This window comes from Gracilinanus agilis, chromosome 6 (genome assembly GCF_016433145.1).
Source record: "Gracilinanus agilis isolate LMUSP501 chromosome 6, AgileGrace, whole genome shotgun sequence".
Taxonomy (NCBI): domain Eukaryota; kingdom Metazoa; phylum Chordata; class Mammalia; order Didelphimorphia; family Didelphidae; genus Gracilinanus; species Gracilinanus agilis.
This window is the reverse complement of record NC_058135.1, coordinates 111,184,038-111,209,238: the sequence shown is the minus strand read 5'-3', so window position 1 is coordinate 111,209,238 and position 25,201 is coordinate 111,184,038. Positions and strand designations below refer to the sequence as shown.

At 35.1% G+C, this 25,201-nt stretch overlaps 1 protein-coding gene across 2 annotated transcripts in view; it reads left to right on the top strand.

The window, feature by feature from the left end:
• Positions 1-25,201, top strand: part of RAPGEF2 (Rap guanine nucleotide exchange factor 2) — a 320,910-nt gene that overhangs the window by 116,635 nt on the left and 179,074 nt on the right. For both annotated transcript variants that reach the window (XM_044681464.1, XM_044681463.1), the window contains exons 2-3: positions 1,735-1,805; positions 8,860-8,916. In XM_044681464.1, the coding sequence (XP_044537399.1) occupies positions 1,735-1,805; positions 8,860-8,916 (128 nt within the window). The remainder of the gene's footprint in view (positions 1-1,734; positions 1,806-8,859; positions 8,917-25,201) is intronic.

The window sequence follows — 25,201 nt, the reverse complement described above, 5'->3', positions numbered from 1 at the left end:
TACTTAGCACAGTGTCTGTTGCATAGTATGATCTTAATAAATATGATTATTGATATTATTATTAAAAGCATTTATTAAGCCCTTACTTTATACAGTGACTCTACAGGGCTAGGATGTGGGGATTATGGATGTAAAACAAAACCCATCTCATCAGAAGGTTCTCTACTTTATTGGAAATGGAATCAGAGGACAGTCCAGACATAAAGAATAGCTTAAACAAATAGACTTTAATACTTTGAAAACTTTTCCTATATATCTTTGTCAAGATTCTCTACATTTTTATTCTTTCAAAAATGGTTTTTTTTATTCTGTGTAAATTCTATGCAAAAGTCATTTGGAGATAAAAGAATGGAGAAATCATTTAATGAATTCACTTTATATTTTATAGATGAGGCCATTAATGACTAGAGAAAGGAATTGAATATTGTCCCAAAAATTTGGAATTCAGGTCTAGAGGAAATGATAGAAATTGAGTCCAACTTCATCATTTTATAGATGAAGAATTTGTGGTCTTAAAATGTTAAGTGGTATGCCCAATATTATACATAGTTTGCAATCCAGCCTATCCTGTTCTAGAATCCAGTGCTCGTGGTTCCCAGTACAATGTTAAGGAAGCTATAGTTGAACATATTTAAAGTCTTTTGAGGACTTTAGTTAAAAATGTCATTTTATGAAGAACAATTTTAAAAAGGGGAGGGAAAATGCTCATATTTTTCCTAAATATAATGGAACTGTCACTGGTCTTTTTGCATTTTCTTTTAACACTCACACACACACACACACACACACACACACACACAGGATTTATTAGTCAGTACTTAATAAATGCTGTTGACTGATTATTGAACCTTTTGGTGTAAAGACTTGAGCTCACATGTTGCCCTCTAATAATGAGTTAGCTATGTGACATTATACTTAAATATTTAATATTTCTGTGCCTCTAGGCAGCACTCCAAGACTATAAATTGCAGTAGAACAAGTTTTGTATCAGGCATTCCCTATGTTGATGGAAATCATAAGTCCAAGCAAAAAATTTATAATCTTTTTTTGATAATGTATTTCTATAGTTTTATGCCTGTATATCCAGTGAGAATCATGTCTATTTCCTCCCATAAATCCTCTGAAATCACTCCATCCCAAACCTCGGAATACTTCCATTGGGCCATTTTATTTTTCTTGGATATAAGTGCCATTACGGAGCTGTCCATCAAACGTTAGCCCGATTTTTCACTAGATCACCATCCCTGTTTCCTTTTTCAGTTACATTTGTCATTAATTAAGTCTATAATGCCCTTCTTGGTCCATAAATTGTCGTTCTTGGTTTTTTTAAAAATCAGTGTTACTTACATCTGTCATTCCTATTGACCTTTCAGTCTGTCACCTGTAATTCTGATTCTTCAGAAATCACAGTAGTCCTATGATTCTCAGCCCTGTAAAGTTTTCTTTATGAGGCGGTAACATCCCATCACAAACAAACAAACAAACAAACATATACATAAATATATTGCAGTTTTATTTAGCCATTCTGCAATTACTTAGTATATAGGTTGTGCCTAGATTTTCACTCATCTGGATAAAAGTTATCTGTTTTCATACAGGTAGTCCTTTTCCCTTTTAGTGATTTCTCTAAAATACAGTACTATTAATTTTAGTCAGTATAGTGATGTATACAATTTAATTTTTCTAACAAGCTTAATGATTTTATGATTTTTCTTTTTCTCTTTTTTAAAACAGGATCTGGAAATAGTGTATTCCTATTTACATGGAATGGAAGCTTTGTCCAACTTAAGGGAGCATCAACTCAGGTATGTCATTTGCAGATTAATCCATTAATGTGATTCCTGGCAGTATGTAATGAAGATTTATGATAGTGATTCAATAAAACTAGAAGATAAAACTGGTCTAGATTTTGCATCAGTTTATCAACATACTTAAGTGCCTTACTATATGCCAGACACGGAGCTGAATGCTAGAATAGTGCTTTGAGTCACTGCTTGAGAATTTATATTAAATATCAGTTACAAGGCAGAAGAGTGGTAAGGGCTAGGCAATTTGGGGTTAAGTGACTTCCCCAGGATCATACAAACTGGGAAATATCTATAGCCATGTTTGAATCCAGGACTTTCTGGCTCTCTGCTTTGCTGTGTAAGATTTTTTTTTTTAAACCCATACCTTCCATCTTGGAGTCGGTACTGTGTATTGGCTCCAAGGCATGCTGTGTAAGATTTTTGAGAGTGTTCTTCAGATAGCTTCTAGACACGTGCTTTCCATAGACACCTTTTTAATTCAATCAATACCTTGCCTGAAAGTCATAGAAGTATATTGTCCCTTTCTTGTGTGAATTCATTTTTCATAATTTACATAAATTTCATAATTTACATATTTTAAAATACATGCATAGTTTTACTATTAGGAAGAAAAGACCATCTGACTTGGAAGGTTGTCATTTGCTTGATTGCCAAGCGTAGATAATTCATTTATTTATTTTTTCCCCCCAAGTGTAGTTTAAAATAATTCTGACTTAAAAAATTATAGAGTCAGCAAGTATTTAAGTACTTATGATGTTCTGCCAAGCACACTGCTTGTGATCTGGGATGTAAAAAAGGACAAAAACAGTCTCTATCCAACAAGGTATTTATCAGAAAAACAGGTAATCTTGGAGGTAAGTTTCATTTGGATGGATCAAATCTATAGGATGAGGAATTGAACTAGATGGTTTATTTAGATCCTTTAAAATACCAAATCTATAAGTGCCTTTGTTGGGTTTCATTAATATTGACCTTGACTTTAAAGGTACAAGATACAGGTTTCAAACATTACATTCATTTTGTGAAAATATTTTCTTCTACCATTGTACTTGAATTCATAAGTCCAAGTTTTGTAGCTTTGGGTAAATTGAGCTTAGTGTTAAAATATTGGAATGGATCTCTTTCCCTGTGTTGCCTCCTCCCTCTGCCCCCCTTACACCCTATCATTGGAATGAAAAGAAAAAAGTCAAGAATTATGAGTATAGTACCTTGAGGTTTAACCTTGTCGGATTTTGCCTCATTGAGAGATGCTTTGGTCCCCAGCTGGAAGCCCCTCTATCTCTTCAATTTCTTACATTTTTATTATTCCATAATTATTTTTAGAGCCACATGATTGAAAAATCCCAGCATATGGTCCCATTGGGACAGTTAAAACTAGTTTATTTGTCGTTCTATCAACTGAAATAATTTACTTACTGGTACTTACGGACAGCTAAACTGCAATGCTTAATCATTGAGGTTTCAAGAGGATCCACAAAATCCTGAAGCTCTTTATGGGAAAAAAAAATGTTTTTTTTTGTTTTGTTTTGTTTTGTTTGTTTGTTTGTTTGTGTTTTTTGGTATTAAACATGTAATTTGATTGGTGTAGGGAATACTCAGTGAGGAAATTGCTAAAAAGAATTTGCATCTGCTTTACTAATTTTAATTTGCCTTTAAAGAATGGTCTGAGGCATTTAGAGGCTAAGTAACTCCTCTAGGGTAATGCAACCGACACTCATCTGGAATGACTTGAACTCTTTCACATCTTTTTGACTCTGAAGCCAACTCTCTGTCATTTATGCAATGCTTCTTTCCCCATTACCAGGTTTAAAGTGAAAAGAAAATATTCAGTATAGACAGGTAACAGGGAACTGGATAAATTTGATTGACTTGATTGCTTTTAAGGTTTTTTAACTGTGATCATAGGTAAGTCACTCCTTGAGCCTCAAGAAGCACCATTATAGGTTAAATCTCTATCTCTGTCTCTGTCTCTATCTCTATCTCTATATCTATCTCTATAGCTATATCTATAGCTATATATATCTTTTAGTCTGTACTATTGGAGATAGTTCCCACATTGACAAAAGAACAAATAATTTAAGCATGCTTTTAATTTCAAAGCATATTTTAATGTTTTCAAATTCTTTGCAAAATGCTAATCATGGATTTAGAAGTAGATGGTTCCTTTATGATGATTTTGTCCAGCTTCTTTCTCATCTCTGTGTTAAGAGTATATGGTAAATTGATTGGCTAGACCATCCGAAGCCTTAACAGAGTTTCCTCTGACAGACCTGTGTGGTGATTTATATTTATCTTTTATCAGGGAATTGGACACTATGATATCAAGGAAACTGATTACTTAAGTATCAGATGATATCTAAGTACTATATCCAGATAAACTGGATATGTATGATCCAATGACTTGTTTTACAGGAGCAGAATATAATTAATTTATTGATAGGCTTCATTCTCTCATGCATAAAGTGAGGTATGTTTTTTTTAGTATTCTCCCACACTTTTACTTAAAGATGCCAACTGGCTGGGTGTGGTGGTTCATACCTGTAACCCTCATTCCTGAGAGAAGCTGATGCTGATCGGTCTCTTGTAATAGGGCCAAAGCTATTTGAGAATTTACACTAAGCTTGGCAGCAATATGGTGAGATCTGAGAGTGGGCAATCACTCTATTGCCCAACTGTCCCCAGATTGGAAATGGAGCAGAACAAAACTTTTGTGCTGATAAGTCATGGAATTAGTTGATGAGTAGTTGCATTTTTTAGCTTGGACAAGATAGTTCTCACCATTTATCTCTTCCCCCACCTACCCAAAAAAGCCACCTGAACATGCCAATTATAAAACTAGCCATTTGTTCTTTATTAAATGTTTATTTTCCAATTATACTTCAAATATCAATTAACTTATAAGCATACCTGCTTCATATTTAGTTCTTAATTGAAAAGTATCAAGAGAATTATCTTTCTGAAATGAAATTTTTAATAAATTTTAAGTTAAACATAGCTTGTAGGAGAAGTATTTAAAGATGCAGTAAAGTTTAACTGAGAAAAGCAAAACTATTGGGAATTAAGAACACTATTCAAATTAAAACATTTTTTAGGGAGTGTATAATCTCCAAAGTATATTTAAATGAAGAAAAAAATAAGACCCAATATTTCTGATGATTCCTTACCCTAAGTGAGTACTTCTGTTAACAATTTTTGTGTGACCTTTAGCTTTCTTTGGACACTTTTTATTGTAGTCAATATAATACAACTTATATTTTGCCTCTTTCAACCTGTATTTATTTATTGATTTGGATATCTATTCTGATACCCAAACCTTAAATGTACTTCCAGTATTTGTCTGTTTCCTTCCTTCCTCCCTCTCTCCCTCTCTCCCTTCCTCCCTCCTTTTTTCCTCCCTCCCTCCATTCCTGTCTTCTTTCCTCCATTCCTTCCTCCCTCCCTTCNCCTTCCCTTCCCTTCCCTTCCCTTCCCTTCCCTTCCCTTCCCTTCCCTTCCCTTCCCTTCCCTTCCCTTCCCTTCCCTTCCCTTCCCTTCCCTTCCCTTCCCTTCCCTTCCCTTCCCTTCCCTTCCCTTCCCTTCCCTTCCCTTCCCTTCCCTTCCCTTCCCTTCCCTTCCCTTCCCTTCCCTTCCCTTCCCTTCCCTTCCCTTCCCTTCCCTTCCCTTCCCTTCCCTTCCCTTCCCTTCCCTTCCCTTCCCTTCCCTTCCCTTCCCTTCCCTTCCCTTCCCTTCCCTTCCCTTCCCTTCCCTTCCCTTCCCTTCCCTTCCCTTCCCTTCCCTTCCCTTCCCTTCCCTTCCCTTCCCTTCCCTTCCCTTCCCTTCCCTTCCCTTCCCTTCCCTTCCTCTAGCCCTCTCTCCCTCCCTTTTTTCCTCCTTTCCTCCCTATTTCACAGCTTCCTTCTCTCCATGGCTAGGGTTCATGGGGTCATGAAGAGTTGAATATGACTGAACAACAATATATGCTTATACGTGTTTATGCACATGAAAATATGCATACACATTTTATGTAATCTTGAAAGATCAATTTTAATTAGGAATAGAAGGCTAATTATAAGTTATTTTTAAAAATATGCTGTGTTACATTCTTACAAGAATTTCTTTCAATGCATGTTGAATGGTGATCACTTTTTACAGTTTAGTTTTCATAATCTTAAAAAGTTGATGGTTTTCAAGATAACTTTGATTTATCATCTCATTCTGATGAATGATTCGATGCTTCTCATGGAAAAGGGCAAGCTTAAGAGTTGTAAATAAGGGCCAGCTAGATGGCTTGGTGATTAGAAAGTATAACTGGAGATTTTTAATAGCAGTCAAGATCTCTCTGGTTTATTTGCCTTTTATATGATTTCTTCTAACTCCCCCATCATTCTTTTTATTTAGATAATAAAAGACTATTTTTACAGTACAATTCATCTCTCATTTATCTGGGAATTACTTGTTGGAAAATCTTATCTATCTGTGAAACTCTAGCAAAATACCTAAACAACAGAAAAAAATACATGCCTCAGAATAGTCAAGGTGCAATAAAATGTACAGAAAAGCTCTTGGCCAGAGATTCCATAAAGCCCTCACTTGGTGGTGTTGACGAATATTTTATTGATTTTTGTTTTTATGGAATAATAATTTCTAGGTTTTCTCTTTATTTAAAATTTAAAGAAAACCGAATGGCTCTGCTAGAGAGAACATCCAGAAGTGATAGAGAACAGCATGCTACTCTAGGAGTAAACTCTACCTTCTTAAAATCTAGGAGTAAACTCTACCTTCTTAGAATCAATACTAAGTATCGGTTCCAAGGTAGAAGGGTAGTAATAATGGGGGTCAAGTGACTTGCCCAGGGTCACATTGCTAGGAAAAATCTGAAGCTGGATTTGAACCCAGGAATTCTGGTCTTTGGGCAACGTATGGAGTCATCTAGCTTCCCCCTTCATTAAGATTTTTAGAATTATTTCTAAAATTTTGGTAAAATAAGAAAATAACTTTTCTCGCCATGGATGTTATAGCTTATGTTTTCCCTCTGCCTTGAAAGATTTCCAACTTCTTTGATTCTCATTGTCTCTGTTACTCAATTACTAAAGTTTACTGAGTATTATAGCATTGCAGTGCTTTATTTTGTACTTTGTGATTAAAGGAGAACATTTAAATTCCTGTCTGCCAGGAGTTTGCAGTTCAGTTCAGAACATAAGCCCAAGTTTCAAGTATATATAATAATACCATTATATAGAAGTGTAATAAAGTATCTTGTTTGGTCTTTTAAAAAGTGGAATGATAAATAATACACTGATTTCATGTTATTTACTTATAATTATTAAAGGCATTAATAGGGGAGTAATATGAGTTGCTATAGACAGGAAAAGAAGACTTCATGAAAGTGATGACATTTTGTCTGGGCTTTGAGGGACAGACAGGATTTAAAAGATGATCATATGAGGAAAAGGTATTTGAGAGGAACACTGTAATGAAGCAGAAATCATTAAGATCACTTATTACGGTGATAATTAGAGGTCTTATAGGTAACAGAGAGTCTTTGTATGTTCTCAGATTGGGTAGTTAATGTTTTATTTGAGACAATTTAGAATGTTAGGAAAATACTGTGAGCATTTCTATTTTCTAATTTCTATTTTATAATTGAACATGTTCATGACAATACTTTTTTTTTAAAAGATATAGTAATATCTCAGATTGATTTTGAGTGTATAGACAGAAAGACCAATTAGGGTACAACCAAAGCAACTCGGTTTTAATTTGATGGGGATCTAGATTTATTGTGTTGGCAGTAGGAGAGGAGAGTAAAGGATAATATGAAAAAAATTAAAAGCTAGAATATTTTATTCTTGGGAAATGTTTTGAACATTAAGTGTAGGAAAGAAATGAATCTCGAATGCCTTTATGGCTTTGAAACTGGAAGAACTGTGAGTCAGATGAACAGAAGTGGGAAAATTTGGAAGAGAAGCTGGTTCGAGTGATAGGAGTTGGATTTGACAAATCTTGGTTTGGTTCCAACCCCTCTTTCCCCACCTTTCCTCCCAACTGCTCCCAACCTCCAATCTCTGTTTCTCTCTCCTCCTACCTTTCTACCTCTTTAATAACTATATACATCCAGGAGGCATTTGGAATCATGGAACTAAAGTTTGAGCACAAATTGCGAAATAGACATATTGATTGAGGAATAGATGAGAGATAAATAATGGTTGGAGTCCTGTCCTCTGAATGTATTTCATTTTCATTTTTTCAATATACTTTTGTGCTTTATGCTCAGCTTTGCGCTCTTGAATTTTTGTCTCTCTGTGCCAAAAATACTGCTCTGAACCAAGTGTTGGCTTAATGAAAATAGTTACCCAAAAGGTTAGTGATATTGCGAAATGCTAAATGAAATTGTAATTTGCATGTTTGGGAGAGGATTGATGGGACATTATAGAGATGCTCTTAGAATATCTAAGTCTCTGCCCTATTTTAAATATTCACTTCTGTGGAAAAAACAAAGTTTACTTTGTGAATAGGAATATTTGACTTACTTTGCCTATGCTATTGCTATTATACTGATTTGTACTCTGTTTTTGGCAATTGATGATTTCTCTCATACATGTTGGTAATTGAATTGGCTGTGTATACAGTACAGGTATCCCTTTCACATTTGACCTCTCCCATTGTGGTATCACTATATTGTGGGTTAGTATAAGAAATTTAATGGGAATTTTTTGGGAGTTTTGCATGTGAAGACTAGCAAATGACAGAAAAAATTTAGAAACTGAGAAATGCAACAAATATACATGTTATGTATAATATATATTCATAGTGTTCTATAATCTCAACATATTTTATCTTTTAATACCATAAATGTACACAATTTCTTTTACTGTAAACATCCCATAAATAAAAAGATCAGAAGCAAGGACCAAAAAAATTTGTGAAGATTTTCCAGATTTCATATCCCTAACCCCAAACTCCTGTGACGTGGAGGGGATACCTGTATTATATTATTTAACATCCTAAAACTATCTTAAGATTGGTGTTCATTTCACATCTGAAGTCTTTTTAATTTCTTTTTTTTTTTTAGATTAATGTGTGAAACTGTGAGATATGAAAGACATGAAGCAAATGAGGTTTTGTACTAGTAAGTATTCTCTTTCTATAATGTTTAATGCAGTGAAATAAGTGTTTTTCTTTCAGAAAGTGTTACTACCTACCTGATGGATAGGTCTGTCTTAATGTGAATATGAATGAAAACTTCCTTGACATCTTCATGACATAAAAATATATGAAATTCTAGTTAGCCACTGTGATAAGTTGATTTTGACAGTTCCTTTTGATTTAAATTAATTTGTAACATGAACCAATCTAAAAAATGATTTCAGATTAGGAAGTACTTTTAGTCTATTTTTCTTTTTCTTCTTTAAGGAAGTAGTACCTGTCCATTATTCTTCTAGCCACTTAATGAAATCAAACAACAATAACAGTCATACTTTATTGTTATTGTAAAGGATTATATTAATGAGCTGTAGATTTTTACAATGAGAATTTACTACACATCTCCTTGTACATAGCCTTTTAAGCTTCTTTTTTTTTTATGTTTGCATTTTATTTTAGGATGCTCTATATTTTCTAACATGAAAATAATATTTAAATAGAAATCCATGCCAGTGTACTTTAAAATGTCAAAAATCTATGATTTCACATTATAGGTACTCCCTCTATTGTTGCAGAGCTCAATTCAAGGATGCTTTAGTCAATAATTTCATTAGTTCCTATGGCACCCCCCACCCCCAACACACCCACCCACTCCCCATTATCTGGCGAACATACATTGGGTGATAGCTTTGTCCAACTTATTCAGATAACTTTTTGTTCTAGAGTCCATCATTGGCTCTGTGCTTGATCCCTCTCCTTCTTGGTAGAAACTTTTAGAACTTGAGTTCCTTTCTGTTCCATTTTTTAAAAAACCCTTACCATTTGTCTTCAAATTGATACTAAGTATCAGTTCCAAAGCAGAAGATTTGTAAGGGCCAGGCAAAATTGGGGTTAAATGACTTGCCTAGGGTCACACAACATTGAGGTCAAATGTCAACCCAGCGCCTTCATTCTCCAGGCATGACTCTCAATCCTCTGAGCTACCTAATTCCTCCTAGAGATTTTTTTCCCCCTAAAGTAGTCCTAAAGAAGTATAGACCACCTGTCTTCATGTGATGATTGAAATTTGGAATAAACTTCAGTAATGGTTCTAAATGTGAGATACATGTGTGTTGGAATATTTATATTCTCTAAACTCATAAATAATTTCAATTTATTGAACTTTCTTGTGCTTTTGAGGTTTCATGACATTTGGGTAGAGAGCTGGGGTGGAATCTGGAAGACATGGGTATAAATCCTCCTGACATTTAATGACTTTTTGACCTTGGCTTATCACTTAACTTTGGGTGATTCATTTAGTTCTCTAGAGTTTAGCAAGACATAAGAAAAGGCTACACTAGTGAAGACAATTTCTATTTGAAGAATGACCTATGCTGGCAAAAAGAAGCATAGAGTATTGTTTTTGTTATTGTATTACTTTTGCTATTCATGTTTGCCAAGACATAACTATCCACTTAGTGATTTTCAATATCTGTTTTCTATTCAAAATAATTCAGAAATTATGATGCTTCACGATGCTAAGACAATAGAATAAATGAATGAGCAAGGGATCTTTTTATACAGCATCGATAAAAATTGATTTTGGTTTCTGCTATAGAACCATTTGATACAGTTCCAATGATTTTGGTGGCAAGAACTTTCTTTATTTGGTCTTCAATGATGGTGGCTATAATACCTTTATAATAAGAGTAGTTTCCAGGCTGCATTTTCATAGGGTCATTTTCCAGGGTGATGACTTGAGGGCACTTGTCTGCAAGCATTAAAATTCTAAGGTTCTTGGGCTCAGGATCCTGGCATGTCTACGTTTGGATGTGAGGAAGTTGGTGGTCAAGGTGGTAGTGGTAGTTCAACTTAACTGGAACATGGCACCCTTTGTCTCTCCCCAAGATTTTGTCTCATCCCCTGGGCTTCCTTGTTTCCTCAGCTGCATTGACTTTCTTGCCTTGCCTGTTCCCATTGTCTAGCAGCTGGTAGAGTAGATCTAAAATTCAACAATAATATAATACATATGATTTGTTATAGATATCTAATGCACGAAAAACAAATCCTCACATTATCTGTGCATAAAAATGTTTCTCCCTTCCACCTCCCCAAGAAAAGAGGTAATATGTTGTATCTATTATATATATCACATCTATTTTCCTGTTAATCATGTTGTGAAACAAAACATGCATTGCTTACTCTAGAGAAAAATTAATGGAAGAAACTAAGTGAAGAATGGTGTGTTTCAATCTGCATTTGGTCTGTTCCTTCTAGGGCAGTGGATAGCCTTTTTAGTTATGAGTCCCTTGGAAGTATCCTGGATATTTGCATTGTTGATAGTGGTTTATAATAGTTAAGTCATTCATGGTTGATCACCAGACATTATTATTGCTACTTGATCTGCTCACTTTGCTTTACTTCCTATTTTGTCTTTCTAGGATTTTTCATGATCATCTTGTTTGTCATTTGTTATGGCATCATAGTATTCCATCACAATAATATACCATGATGCCATTCCCCAACTGAGGGACTTCCCTTATCTTGTCAAATGTTCTAAGATATTGGTCTGTATCTAGTTTCTGCCAAACTGCTTTGTAATTTTTCAAATAATTTTTCCAAAAATATGTTTTGTTTCCCCAGCATGTATAGGATGAACAAAATGATATTTATTGCAATTGACTCTTGGATCTTTGTGATTAAAAAAAAAAAGGGGAAAAAGCATACAATGGCATTAAAATGCCAAACTAACTGCAGAAGAAGCATCAGTTAAGTTTCATGATATATTTTTTATACCCTGGAGCTATCTCATTGTTGGATATGACAGCTGGGTTCACTTTTACTTCTGTGTTATTGGGCAGTGTCCTTACAAATCTCTTTCAACATGCAATTAATTATTGAGGAAAAATTATACTTTTTTAGGTCAGAAATTCAGATGGTGAGTTTTTTGATGTGTATTCACAAACTGTAGGCACTTGTCTCTTATCTATGCCAGTTTTCCTTATCCTCTTTGATCTTCCAAAGGATCTAAATGCAAAACAAAGCTAATGATTTTCTCTAAAATTTCGTGCCAGCAAAGAAAATAGGTATCTCTCTTTGAGCTTACTTACAAACCCTGATTTTTAGCCTGAACTGTTCTTGACTCATTTTCCCAGCAGATTTTCATTAGGCTTGTCAACAAGCAAGTTAAAAATCATGTTATTTATCTGTTATGTAAAAATAGCAGAGAAAACCTGCCAGAAAGACATTTTTCTCTTCATTTTTTGGGTAATAAATCTCATTTTTGATTCTATTACAGGTTGTCAGTTTAACTTGTATTGGAATGAAACTCAGTCAAATAGCATGGTTTAATCTTTTTCCTATCACGTTTTATGAAAAACTGCCAGAGCACATTAGGACTGATGAAGAAAAAGATTTATTTTGAAGTACAACTAAATAGAACTTCATTCTCTAATATGTTTATTGATGGCAGGCAATTATTAAAAAAACAGCTCCTCATTATATGTTGGTGCCCTTCTATCTTAGGACTTGACATAATGTGCAGTCATCACCAATCATGATCTGGTTTGAATTTTTTCTCCAAAGGGGTTTACTTTCCAGAAGCAGCTTCTTCAGTGTGAATTCACCTCTACTGTGGTCTTTTGGTATGACCCATAGAGGCCTCCAGTATAATTCTGGGGATATTAAAAACATTTTTCTTGTGTATCAAGGTCTTGTGAGTTTGAAAACAAAAGAGGGATTCTTTCTCATTTCTTATAAACATGTAATACTCTTAAGTGTCAGGATGTGACTTCTGTTCGATGCATTTAACAGATTCAGTCTTAGGAATAACTTGTAGCTCAGTGACCCTACTCAAGGGTAACTGATATTAAATTCTTCTTTCTAAGAAAGAATATCTTTCTTAGACTAGCCCAGTGCTGTCAGGAGATGGTCTTGTGCAACTATCCTTTTTAAAAGAATGTCATTCAGAATTTTCCTATTGGCAAAATATCAAGTTTCTTACATTCATCTATTTCTTCACATCAGGAATATATTTGAAGAGTCTTGATTTCTTTTCCTGGCTAGTTTTGGTTTTGGGACATGAATAAGATGTTAAAAAAATTTCTGTGGGTTAGGAAACTTTGGCATCAACTTACACGTAGCTTCAGAAGATACTTTCCTTTTGGAAACTGCTTCCTGCTTTAATTTCCAGGACATTACATGTTCTTGGTGGTCCTCCCAACTGCAGGCATTTTCCTAGACTTCAGTATTTGGTCTTCTGTTGTTAGATATCTTAGATTTCTTTTACATTTCCTAAGGGTTATTATTAGTTGATATCCTAGCCCACATAGCTGCTAAATAAACGTTTAGTGACTTGAACTGAATTTTCTCCCTACTATAGTTCAAGTCTTGACCTTTTGCTTGACTTTTAATTTCAAATATACAATTGTTCCTTAACCTGAAGCTATCTATCAACCTGGTCCACTCCTCTAATTCCCATTTTTGTCCGTGGGAACCAATAGTTTTTTTTCTCCCCCATACAGTCTCAGTACTTTGCAGTCCACTTTGGTCTTTAAGTGTTTCATGTTTTGAGATATTTTCTTTTTATTAAGACATCCAACAATATTGTGAATTTTTCGAGATTTGAGAAATTGTTTCGTCCTTAAATTAAAAAATAATTAAAATAAAAACAAGACTTATTTGTCCTCTATTCTGGGGTCATGGTAAAAGCTCAAGGTAAATAGAATTGTTTGGGAATCAAAGGTCTTGGACCCAGATTCTATTTCTACCTTCTCACAAGTTACTTTACCTCTCTGGGCCTCAGTTTCTCTTTCTGTAAAAAGAAGGCGTTTAACTAGAATAGGCATAGGCAGCTGTGGTGTGATAGAAAGATCCTTGAATCTAAAATCTCAAATCCTGATTTGATAGTTAATATTTTTGTCTAACCTTATATCACTCACTTAACCTCTCTGTCCTCAATTTCTTCCTCTATAAAGTGATGTTGGACTAAATAAACTCTGAGGGTCTTTTCAGCTTTAGGTCTGTGACACTATGATCTTTGAGGACCTCTAATGTCTAAATATATCATCCTATGACTTCTTGAATCTTACAGTGATGTATATTTTCCTAGCAAAAATAGGAAGATATGGAACGCTTTACTTTAAATATTGATTTTTCTTTTCATTGAGTTTTAATACTACAAATCACCAATGCCTCTATTTCCAAGGACAGAGAAGGGAAATTTAGAAAACAGCTAAAAGTGTTCTAAATAAGAAAATTACGATCTAAGTCTTTTTCATCTCTCACTTGGGATCATCATTGCTAATTTTCAGGTAGACTTCCTAGGATGATAAAAATGAATTCTCCCTGTGCTTCCACTGCATCCTGTCAAAGTAGTTCAGCAGGACATTTAATAATGCAGCAAGGGGCTGCTGCAAATCTGTTCTCTTGCTTTTCTCTTTGCTCCCTAAAGGTGTATTATACCTTATAGCCAGACAGTTGGCAAAGTTCTGTTGAGCTCCTGCCAGGTCTGCACTGCAGTAAATCAGACTGCCTTGTTTATATCTTTCACTATGAAGCTATTTTTCCATGGAAGATTTTAGCCAATGTTGGCCAGTAGGACAAATAAATTCAAAGACTTGGCAGATAATTCTTCATAGATAAACAGGTACTAAATAAAGACTTCTTAACAGAGAAGAGAAAGTTTCATTCATAGTAGGAACATTTAGGAGTGAAATCTCATATTTTTTGGCCATTTACATGCTACTTATATGAACTAAGAAGAAAGAATTCCTTCATTATTTAGAGCTTATGGATTTTGTTTAAATTTAATTTCCTTCTTCCCCTTTCATCATTCTATTCATCAGTATTTATAGCATCAAAGAATCAAATTAGTTTTATCTTATCAAAGTTCAAATATGTTAATAAGGAAAACAATAGGAAATGTTCAGTTATTAGCTTTGCTACATAAGGGTCAGAACTGGTGGAATCTTCACAAAATTATTTCATTTCATTTTTTAAAAACTTTAATCTTTTTACACTTTATTTTGTACATGTAGCACAAAGTTTAATAAATTGTATTCTATTACATTTATAAAATTCCTCCAGACAATTTTCCGATATGATTTAAAGCAATAAAAAACCCCCCCACACATCCAGATTATAAAACAAAGTTACCACTGGGTGTAACATTCATTTTAAGAAAACTTTAAATATGTGATAGGAAACTTTTTAATTCTATAACTCATCATTTTTCTGGACTAGTTGACTCCAACATATACATATCAACAAGAGCTATCAGTGAGTAGAAAACCATTCTCCTTAACATACACTGCACATGTGTCATTTTCCCCTCTTAAAAGATCCTCTGTTGAATATCAGCCATAGACTGAACTCTTTACAAAGTCCGGGTGAAGATTATTCTCCATAAATTCTCCCAAATTGAGATCTATTAGAAAATCTTTTTATTTTAAAATTTTATCCATCTGGGCTATGTTGTTGAATTAAGATGAAATGCTTTAGGACATGGAATCCTCCCACTTATAATGTAATATGTGAATATCTCAGCTATTTTCATCTAGTGTAATTTGCATTACCTTTTGAGAATGACTGTAAAAAACTCCCTTTCTGAATGAGTTTTGTGGTTATAATTCATCCACTGGTTTTATAGAAAAGAACACTGAAAAATTCCCTTCCACGTACTCTCCAGTCTAGTAATTATAACGGGGTTCCTCACACAATACAGGACTCCATTTTAATGCTTTTGCACCTTTGTAGTGAGTGTATGTATGTCTTTACCTTTTTGGGTTCCCTCTCCTCTTCCATGGGAAGAACTTCCTTTTTATCTCTGCCTTTTCAAATCCCTGGCTTTCTTTAAGATTCAGGTCAGATCTCACCTTGGAATGTTCTCCCTGGTACCACTGCTTTCCCATCCTGTCTTTATTTTGTCTGAACTGATTCTGCACACATACTCACATTATGTATGTGACATGTATGTGATATATATGTAAATTCCGTGAAGGTAGGCATTTTTTTTTCCCTTTGTGTATCCAGCTTTTAGGACCAGACAGGTCTAGCAGTGCAGTAAAGTATTTAATAAATACTTGCTGATTGCCTTGGAGTCAGTGAATGCTCTTGATGAATATTTCTCTACCCTGAGACCACCAGGGGTAGGCAAAGTACACATTTCTAGGATCATCAACGTCTAAGAGAGAGTCACAAAGTTGTATATTTCTTGTTAATATGCTTAATTCCATAAAATTCTATTCTCCATGTTATGGAAATGCATTAAAATAAGGCAAGTTCCTTGTGCTTTAGTGAAGGCCTCTTAGTCAACCAGTAACCCTTGGAGTTGGGAAAGGTGTCATTTTCAAATATGGCACAGGGTATGCACATTTCTTGCCTTGGCTCTGATTTGTTTTTAGGTTGCTAGTTTCATAATAACTTGATCTACATTGCAGAAATGCTTTCAATTGCTCTCCTGGTGACTATAAGAAGTTCTATTTTATTTGTAAGCATAAAAATACCAAGTCTTAGTAAGATTTAATATCTCTAAGACCATATCACTTTTATTTTTTATAAAACTATTTTTACAAATTCAAAACACTTTTGAGTCTTCATATATGTATTTATAGAGAGTTCTAAAATGGCACGTCAGACTGGCATAGAAAAGAACCACCTTGCATTTAGGAAAATTTGGGTTTAAGTTTCTATCTCACTGACTCTGCGTGTCAGACAATACTCTTTAAGTTGTAGTATAATTGCTGATTTGCCAGAGGGAAATTCCCCGGCAAGAGTCCCCTATGCCATGGAATGACTGATACTGTTAAAAGAAAAATCACCAATGAGGACTACTTGTGGTGATCAGAAAGGTGCCTAAATCAGGCATTTCACAGAGTAAAAATTAGCTCCAAGCGGGACTTCTGGTTCCTGAGTCAAAGTGGTTGGGGGAAACCAGGGGAGAGTCCACAAGCCAGCCTAGGGAAGGGAGTAGGACTGCCCGAGAGAAATTCCCCCATGTGCTGGAAGTCCTTAGGTTCTGCACACATAAACCATCACCCTTTCGGAACCACTGATAGTTTTCTTCTGAACTGATCAGGGTTAGTCATTGTGTACCAAGAAAGGTGAGGAAAGGGATCTGCGTGGGGTGGGAAGGGGTGCAGAAGGCATAGCAATCACTTCTGTTGATGGGGAGGAATAAAAGAGTTTTTATTAAGAACTTTTAATGTATGATAGCATCATACAAAAGTGGTTCTATACTCTGCAGGGGCTTATCCTCTAATGGGAGAGATAGCACACATAATGGAGTTGTGTCTAGGGAAGGAGATCCCCTTGGGCAGCAACTTACAGGGATGATCACTCAGCAAGAATTTATTAAACACATACTATGTGCTTGTAGCACTGGGCTAAGTAAGCTCTGGGATGCAAAGAAAGACAGCTCACATTCTAATGGAGGAGATAAGTGAAAAGCAGTAGAAACAAAAATGTATTCAGGATAAATAGAATATAATCAATAGACATAAGGGGATCAGAAAAGTCTGATTGTAGAAGGTGGGATTGAATGAAGTCACAGATGTTAGGAGGTGGTAAACAGGAGGAAGAACCAGTCATGAGGGGGCAGCCAGTGAAAATACCCACAGTTGGGAGAAGTATCTCATTTGGGGAGCAGGCAGAAGGTTATCATCACTGGATTAGCAGCTTGTGTTTGCGCTGTGGTATGAAGTCTTCTTAGACTGGAAATGTAGGTGGGTCAAATTGAGAAGAACTTAGACTGCCAGAGAATTTTATTTTTACTCCTAGGGGTGATAGGGCTTTCCTGGACTTTACTTCATAGGGAAAAATGTGTCCTACAGGTAGATTAATTGGACAATTGAGTGGGGAGAAATTTGTGGCACAAAGACCAGCCAACAAGCTACTGCATGGTCTAGGTGTGAGATGATGGATAAGTGGGTCCTGAGCTAGAGAGATGGAAGGGAGGAGGGCAGTTTAGGGTGGTGTAGGGACATAGCAGGGGTCCTCTTGGGGGAGGGGACAGAGAGTGAAATATAGCTGAAATAACAGGGCAAGTACCAGTGGGAGGCAGGGAATGCAGGAGTTTGATAGACTTTTGGTTTTGGTCTTTGGTGGCGAGGCAAAGTCAGATAGTTGCTCTGTAGAGGCAGGTGAAGTAGGTGGTAGTGATAACCCTGGGGGAAAGGATGCTCAGGTTTTGTGGCTACTGAGACAGCTCTAATGGTACAAATATAGCTTCTAGGAAGGTGGATCTGTCTCCGTTTCAGGCCTTCTAAGCTTCTTTGATCTACCTTTGGATTGCTATGGAAATGCACCTTGTGGTGAGGTATATGGGTCAGACTGCTGGTATGGAAACTTTGGGATTTTTTTTTTTTTTTTTTGGTTCATGTATGTTTATTTGTTGTGTGTGTGCGTGTGTATTTCTTTTTGCTGACATGTTTATGGTTTGGTCGGAGTGCGCTTTGTATTTAATGGCCATTATTTTTATACCTTAGATAGATTCCTTCTGCAGCCTAGCAGGCGAGGTGATAGGGCTGACACGTGGGAGCTGCATCTTTAGAGGAGTTATGATTTAGATGCGAATCACTGTTGTAATGTCACTTTGGTGAGACCGCTTCCAAAAAAGTTGTGTTGTGAGAATTTTGTATAAATGGCAGAAGTGTTGTATGTAAAGTGCTGATAAAACAGTTTTAAGGAGGTTCAGACAAGCAGTATGGAAAACAGACACGTGTCCCCAGGGTTGTTGGCTGTGATGTCTCCCTCTCCTCCCCTCCAGCCCTTTCCTTTCCATCTGATGTCTATATTTAAATTTAGATTTAATGTAATCTTTAGTCAGGGAGGATGTAGCATCCCTATCAATGTCACTGCTTGAATAACTCCAGTTCCAGAGTTCTATCTCATGGGGACAGAATTATTCTAAAGCTTAGAGTAAGAGTTCTAATCTTTATCATCTCCCTTTCCTTCCCCTTCTCCTTTTTTCACCTCTTGGTATCATGTACCTCATCAACAGGCTGGTGAAGCCTATGGATCCCTCCTCAGAATGGTTTTTTTTTTTTTTTTAAACCCTTGTACTTCGGTGTATTGTCTCATAGGTGGAAGAGTGGTAAGGGTGGGCAATGGGGGTCAAGTGACTTGCCCAGGGTCACACAGCTAGGAAGTGTCTGAGGCCGGATTTGAACCTAGGACCTCCTGTCTCTCAATCCACTGAGCTACCCAGCTGCCCCCTCCTCAGAATGTTTGTAAATAAAATGGGCTTACTAAGGAACCCAATCATATGGAAATATAATGATCAAAATATTGAAAATAAAGTTCAAGCATTCTTGACCCCTGATTTAAAGATTTAAAGACAGAGACAGGGGTAATTTGGTATGCAGATAGGAAATCATCAGTGTGTAGGTTACTTACTGAAGTTACACAGATAGCAGTCCACCATGGCTGCCCATCCACCTTTACTCATGTCTCCATCTTCCTGTCAGTCTTTTACTTGGGTAGTGTAGTGCACCTGCCTCCTAACAATGTTGTTGTTGTGCAGATGCCAATGGAGCTCACGTATCCTTATCATATGTTTACTTTACGGCTTGCTTTTATTGTATTTTGAAAGATAAAAGTATTGACCACCTGTTATCAGAAGTCATATTGTTATTTTTTCACTTTTGTGCCCCAAATGGCTGAATCACAACCCTAAAATCACCCCTAGATAGATTATAACTGAAAAACAATGTATAAAATATGAATAGAAATTCATTCTATCAATTGAGGCAACTGATTTTATGAGGAAGCAGTGTTACAAATGTTATTTACATGGTAAACTGCTTTGTGATATTGATTATTAGTGAATTATACATTTTTGCCGTTAAAATAATAATGCAGTATATTTATGTTTTTAATATCCTTTTGTATTAATGTGTGTTATATATACACACATATGCATGCTCTTTGGAACTTTTTGAAGATGTTAATTATTTTATAATTAGTTTGTTTATTCTGATTCATTTATTAGTCACATGGTCAATTAACCATTCATTATGCTCCTATAATTGATAAGCACTGTATTTAGCCCTGGGGATACAAAGGCAAAAGTGAAAGCAATATCCTTCTCAAGAAACGATTGTTCTAAGTTTTGTTATTGTTCAGTTATGTCTGACTCTGTCACCTGATGGACCACAGCTACCCATGGGGTTTTCTTGCCATTTCCCTTTTCAGTGGATTTTTTTTGTCAGGCAGTCAGAGGTTAAATGATTTGCTTAGGATCATATTCCTTTCTTTCTTCCTCCCCCCACCCCCCCCTTTTTTTTTTTTTTTGTTTGTTTGTTTTCTTTTCAAAATCCCTACCTTAAAGGTCTTAGTATCATTTCTAAGACAGGAGAGTGGCAAAGGACTAAGCAATTGGGTTGTGTCTGAAGCCCATATTGGGACTCCCTCCCAATTCCAGACCTGACTCTCTATCCACTTTGTGTTACAGTGTATTAGGAGAGAGAATGATCCTGAAGAAGTATATATAAAACCATACAGGGGAGATACAATACAATGTTGAGAGTGGTGAGTGATGGAGGGGGTGAGGCAGAGAAAGCACCGGCAGCTGTAAGGACCAGGAATGACCTCATTTAGAATATGGTGCTTCAGTTGAGTCTTTTGAATGAAAACAGGTGACACCTGTTGAGGCAGGGATGAGGAGGGAATGAGGACATTCAGACTTGGGAAATAGTGGCTGCCAATTTATAGAGATGGGAATGGAAAGTTATGTATAGGAAATGGCTAGAAGGTCATTTGGCTGGACCATAGAGCTTGTGCAGGGGATTAATAAGGCTAGAAAAGGTAGGTTGTGAGTCGAGTGTAGTTTCTCAAAGCCTACTTTTAACTGTATTTTTTTAAAACAACATTGAAATGTACTTTTAATTTTTATTCTTCCAGTAATAAAACCATAGCTTTCACTCCTCTTCACATGTTGTATAAGGTCCATTTTATTGAGTTATCATTGATATTCAATTGATATAAGACCTAATTTGTCAAATGAGTGAAAATTAAATTTAAGGCATCAAAACTTTCTGTTTTAACACTTGTTTGCTGGAAGATTTTCTAAAACATGTTGCTTATTCTCATCTTATAAGTAGAGAACATTGAATATAATGGGCTTTTTTTCTTAATTACATAGTATTCTTAATGACATTTAGCTGTCAAATTATCAAACTACACTGCATATGATGTTGAGCCATTGGCCTGAAATCATACTTAACTTTGTAATAAATATATAATGAACTTGTATTTTCATTAATTTGTCCATGCTTATTAAAGCCTTTTACCTCCTTTAACACCTGTGATGGTCACTGTGCAAATATGTACATACTACATGTTTAATTTCATTATTAAATATTCATTTTTGTTTGCTTCTTTAATGAGAGATATTTAGTATAGTTTATTGTTTCCTTAGCTGTATTTCTGTGAAATTAATTATGGAAGTGAAAGCTAAAGCGTCTTTCTCCTAAATTGTTTTCTTGCCTTCCATAAAATCATCTTCTGCAGTGTTTTTCATTAATTTCTAGGGTTTTTTTTTCCCCATGGAAAACATTCTGTTGTTTTTCTATTTATAGCCATTTCCTCTTCCTGTTTAATTTAATTTGTCTGGTACTTTGCTTTGAGTTCTTGCTTTGGAAAGGAATTTTGAATTTCCTTGGGAAAAAGTTTTTTTTTTTTTTTTTTTTTTTTTTTTTTTTTTTTTTTTTTTTTTTAGATTTCGTATCATTAGTATCACTATATTGTTATCACTGATGTGGTAACACTACCATCTTGTGGATATTTAGAACATTGCTTCAAAAGTTCATTGAGCTAGGTTTTATTTTCACTAATGAACAGATGAAGGAAACTTCCTATTTTAGGCTTTTAGAGACTTTTTTTCTTTGCTTGTTTCTAGTGTGGCAACAGTTGAATATGTTAGAATTTTAGGTTTAAGATAATTGAGACTTTTGTTTCAAACTCATTTTTGAGTGCATAATAATGTGCATGGTTGCTCTATAAGGTACTAGACAAGAGAGGAAATAATGCATTGCTTCCATCCACAATAAATTTATGCTTGGGAAGGCAACACTTATGCACAAGAAATTAAAAATCAATCAAAATGTTTGATCACATAAAATAACAGACTTGGAGCTGGAAGGGGACCTTAAAGGCCAACTTCTACATTTATCAGAGGAAACTGAGACCCAGAGCTATGACTTGCCCAAGGTCACAAAAACAAACATAGACTTTGGACCCTGGCTCCTCTGACTGTAGCATCAATGATTTCTCCACTGACCCCATAGGTCAAAAGGTGGAGAAGGATTCATAAATGATGTGGGACATGAGCTGATTTTAAAGTCGTTTGCATTTTAGATGATCAAAGAGATAGAGGAAATAACCTGAACACTGGCATGGAAACAGGAATGAGTATGGTTCATAGGAGAGCAGAAAGCCATTTTTAATGAAGCAGAAGGATTAGGTTGGGAAAATAGAGGAAAGTAAGATTGAATAGAGATCATAGAGTGCTTTGAATGCCAGTAAGAAAAGTTGAGATTTGATTGTGATAGGTAAAAGGAGTCATTGTGCCAAAAGTTGAATGAATAATTTTATTATAATGGTTCTGTCTTTTAAATTCTTCCCTCGTCAGTAATAATTTATTTTTAATTTAGAAATAGTTAACGTTTTTTATTGATATTTTTTATTTCTCTGTTGCTTTCTGTTTTTTAATATATCCTTCTTTTTCTATTCAAAGTCATCATTCCTTGTTAAAAAAAAGATAAGAAAAAAAGCAGTTGAGCAAAAATTACCAATATTACCAATAAAGAAGGGAGGGTTTTTTTTTTTTTTTTTTAAATGTCTCAGGGCCCAAGTATGGTCATTGCAGTTATATAATTTCTGTCCTACACTTTCCCTGCCCACCTCTAATTTTCTTGCCCATTTTCTCTCCTCCCTTTTCCTCATCTGTTATGTATTCCTTACTTCCAGATTCAGCTCTAATTGTTACAGTTCTGAAATCTGTGTTTTTACCTTTCTCTCTTACCTTTCAGTGTTCAGACTCCAAAGCCTCTTTGTGAGGACCCTGTCCGCCAATTGGCCATTATGGTTAACAGCCAAATTTTCTTCAATTGTCCAGTCAGATCAATTGTTTTTATCATGTCATAGAACAGTTCTAACATCCAGATCATTTCACTGTATTATATTATAATTGATCACTTTCAAAACTAGAAACTGTCTACTGTAACTTTTTCTCTTAGATTTCAGAGCAAAATAAACTCAGCAACAAGTGGCTTCATATCAAAGGGCAGTATTTTGAAGGGACAGAACTTTATATATATATATATATATTTCATGTTAAAAATTACCTTTTGTTTGTTTTGTCTGTCTTAATTTTTGCCCTTCGTGCTGAAAGACTCCTCCTTTCCCTTCCCCATGTAAAACTAGAGAAAGTTTTCGTCTTAATTTTTTTCTTCTAGCCCTATTTTTGTTAGATTTTTAGGTCAAAGTGAAATCTTGGTTCTACTGGTTTTATACTCCTATAATAAAGGTCAGCAGTTGCCTAGGATTATTTTTCCTTTTACTCCTTTTTTTCTTCTTCTCTTTTGGGACTCAAAGGTTGGGTGGTAAACAGTAAAGACTTTCTCCTGTGCAATTCCTTTTGTTCCACTTTTTCCATATTTCTTATGGTCTACACAGTTGGTCCTTTATATTTCAATAGTCTTGTCATTGTCATTTTAATTAAAAAACTAAGATGAACATGGATATGCATATCTTTGTGTATCAGAATTTAATAATTATACTGTCATTTTTATTAATAGGAAAGATAGGTAGGGTGCAAGAATCTATGTATTTCACTGTATTGAGAGCCAGGACTGGAGATGGGAAATCTTAAGTTCAAATTTGACCCCAAACACTTCCTAGATGCGTAGCCCTGGGCAAGTCATTTAACTCTCAGTAGCTTAATCCTTACTGCTCTTTTGCTTTGTAATTGATTCTTAGTGTCAATTCTAATATAGAAAGTAGGGGTTTAAAAAAATAAAGATAAATGGGCTAAATTTCCTTTAATGCTGAACCAGGTGAATGATTGCTGCTTGCAAATAAAATCATAATTTAAAAATTATATAAGAAAAGATATTATAAAATAAACCAAGCTACAATTATGGGTGATCATTTATGTTTTAGGATATTTCATGAAAATTTTATGTCAATGTATTAGTACTAGATACTGATAGATACTGATAGCAGATGTTCTCAATCTGGGGTCCACAGATAGATTTTAGGGGTTCTGTAATCTGGAATGGAAAAATTGCATATTATTTCACTACAATTGTTTTCTTTTATAATATTATTTTATTTTAAGCATTTAAAAATGTTTTTCTGAGAAAAGAGTCTATAAGTTTTGCTAGACTGCTATAGGAGTGCATGATCCCCCACTATGCTCCCCCCCTACCCCCAAACCAAAACAACAAATAAAAATCTCAGGAATTTCTGATTTAAGAAATAGTTCTTTTTAAGTAGATGGGAAGTTTCAATTTTTAAAAAGCCCTAAAAATCTTTAGCCAGTTTTTGGGTAAAATTTAAGAATTTGACTCCAGTTTTTATTTCATAATTATTTCATCTGGAGCTGTAATAACAATGTTCTGGTGTCAGGAGGACCAATTGCTAGAGTTCTATCATTTGGAATCAGTGAGACTTGATTTTGAACAGTATTTTGTTCATTTGGTCTCTGGTAAAGAAATTCCAGGCAATGGAAAGAGTGCTAGTCTTGGATTTAGAAGACCCGGTTTAAATCTTTTTTATTGCTAATGTGATATGAGATAAAATACTTAAGCTCTAAGGACCTCATTTTCTTAATCTGTACGATATTGGAACTTGATTACATGACTTTGAGGTTCTTTCTAGCTTGAAGTTTATGATCCTCTGTTCCTAACTGTGACCCTGGTCAAGTCACTTAATCAATTACTCTGTGCTTAGTTTCCTTTTGTGCAAATATGGATGGTAATAATAGTTGAAGAAAGCCCCTCACTGTGGTTGGGCTGAAGTTCAGAGTAATGAGTTAATATATTTATAAAGTGCTTAGCACAGTACCTAGCACATAATAGGTGCTTAATAAATACTTCTTTTCCTCCCCTAATGTGTGTAAAATACTTGAAAAAACTTGAAACCTCATGTATTTCCGACATCTTTTTGTCTGTCTCATCTATCCTCCCCCTATTTTCTTTCTTTCTTTCTTTCTTTCTTTCTTTCTTTCTTTCTTTCTTTCTTTCTTTCTTTCTTTCTTTCTTTCTTTCTTTCTTTCTTTCTTTCTTTCT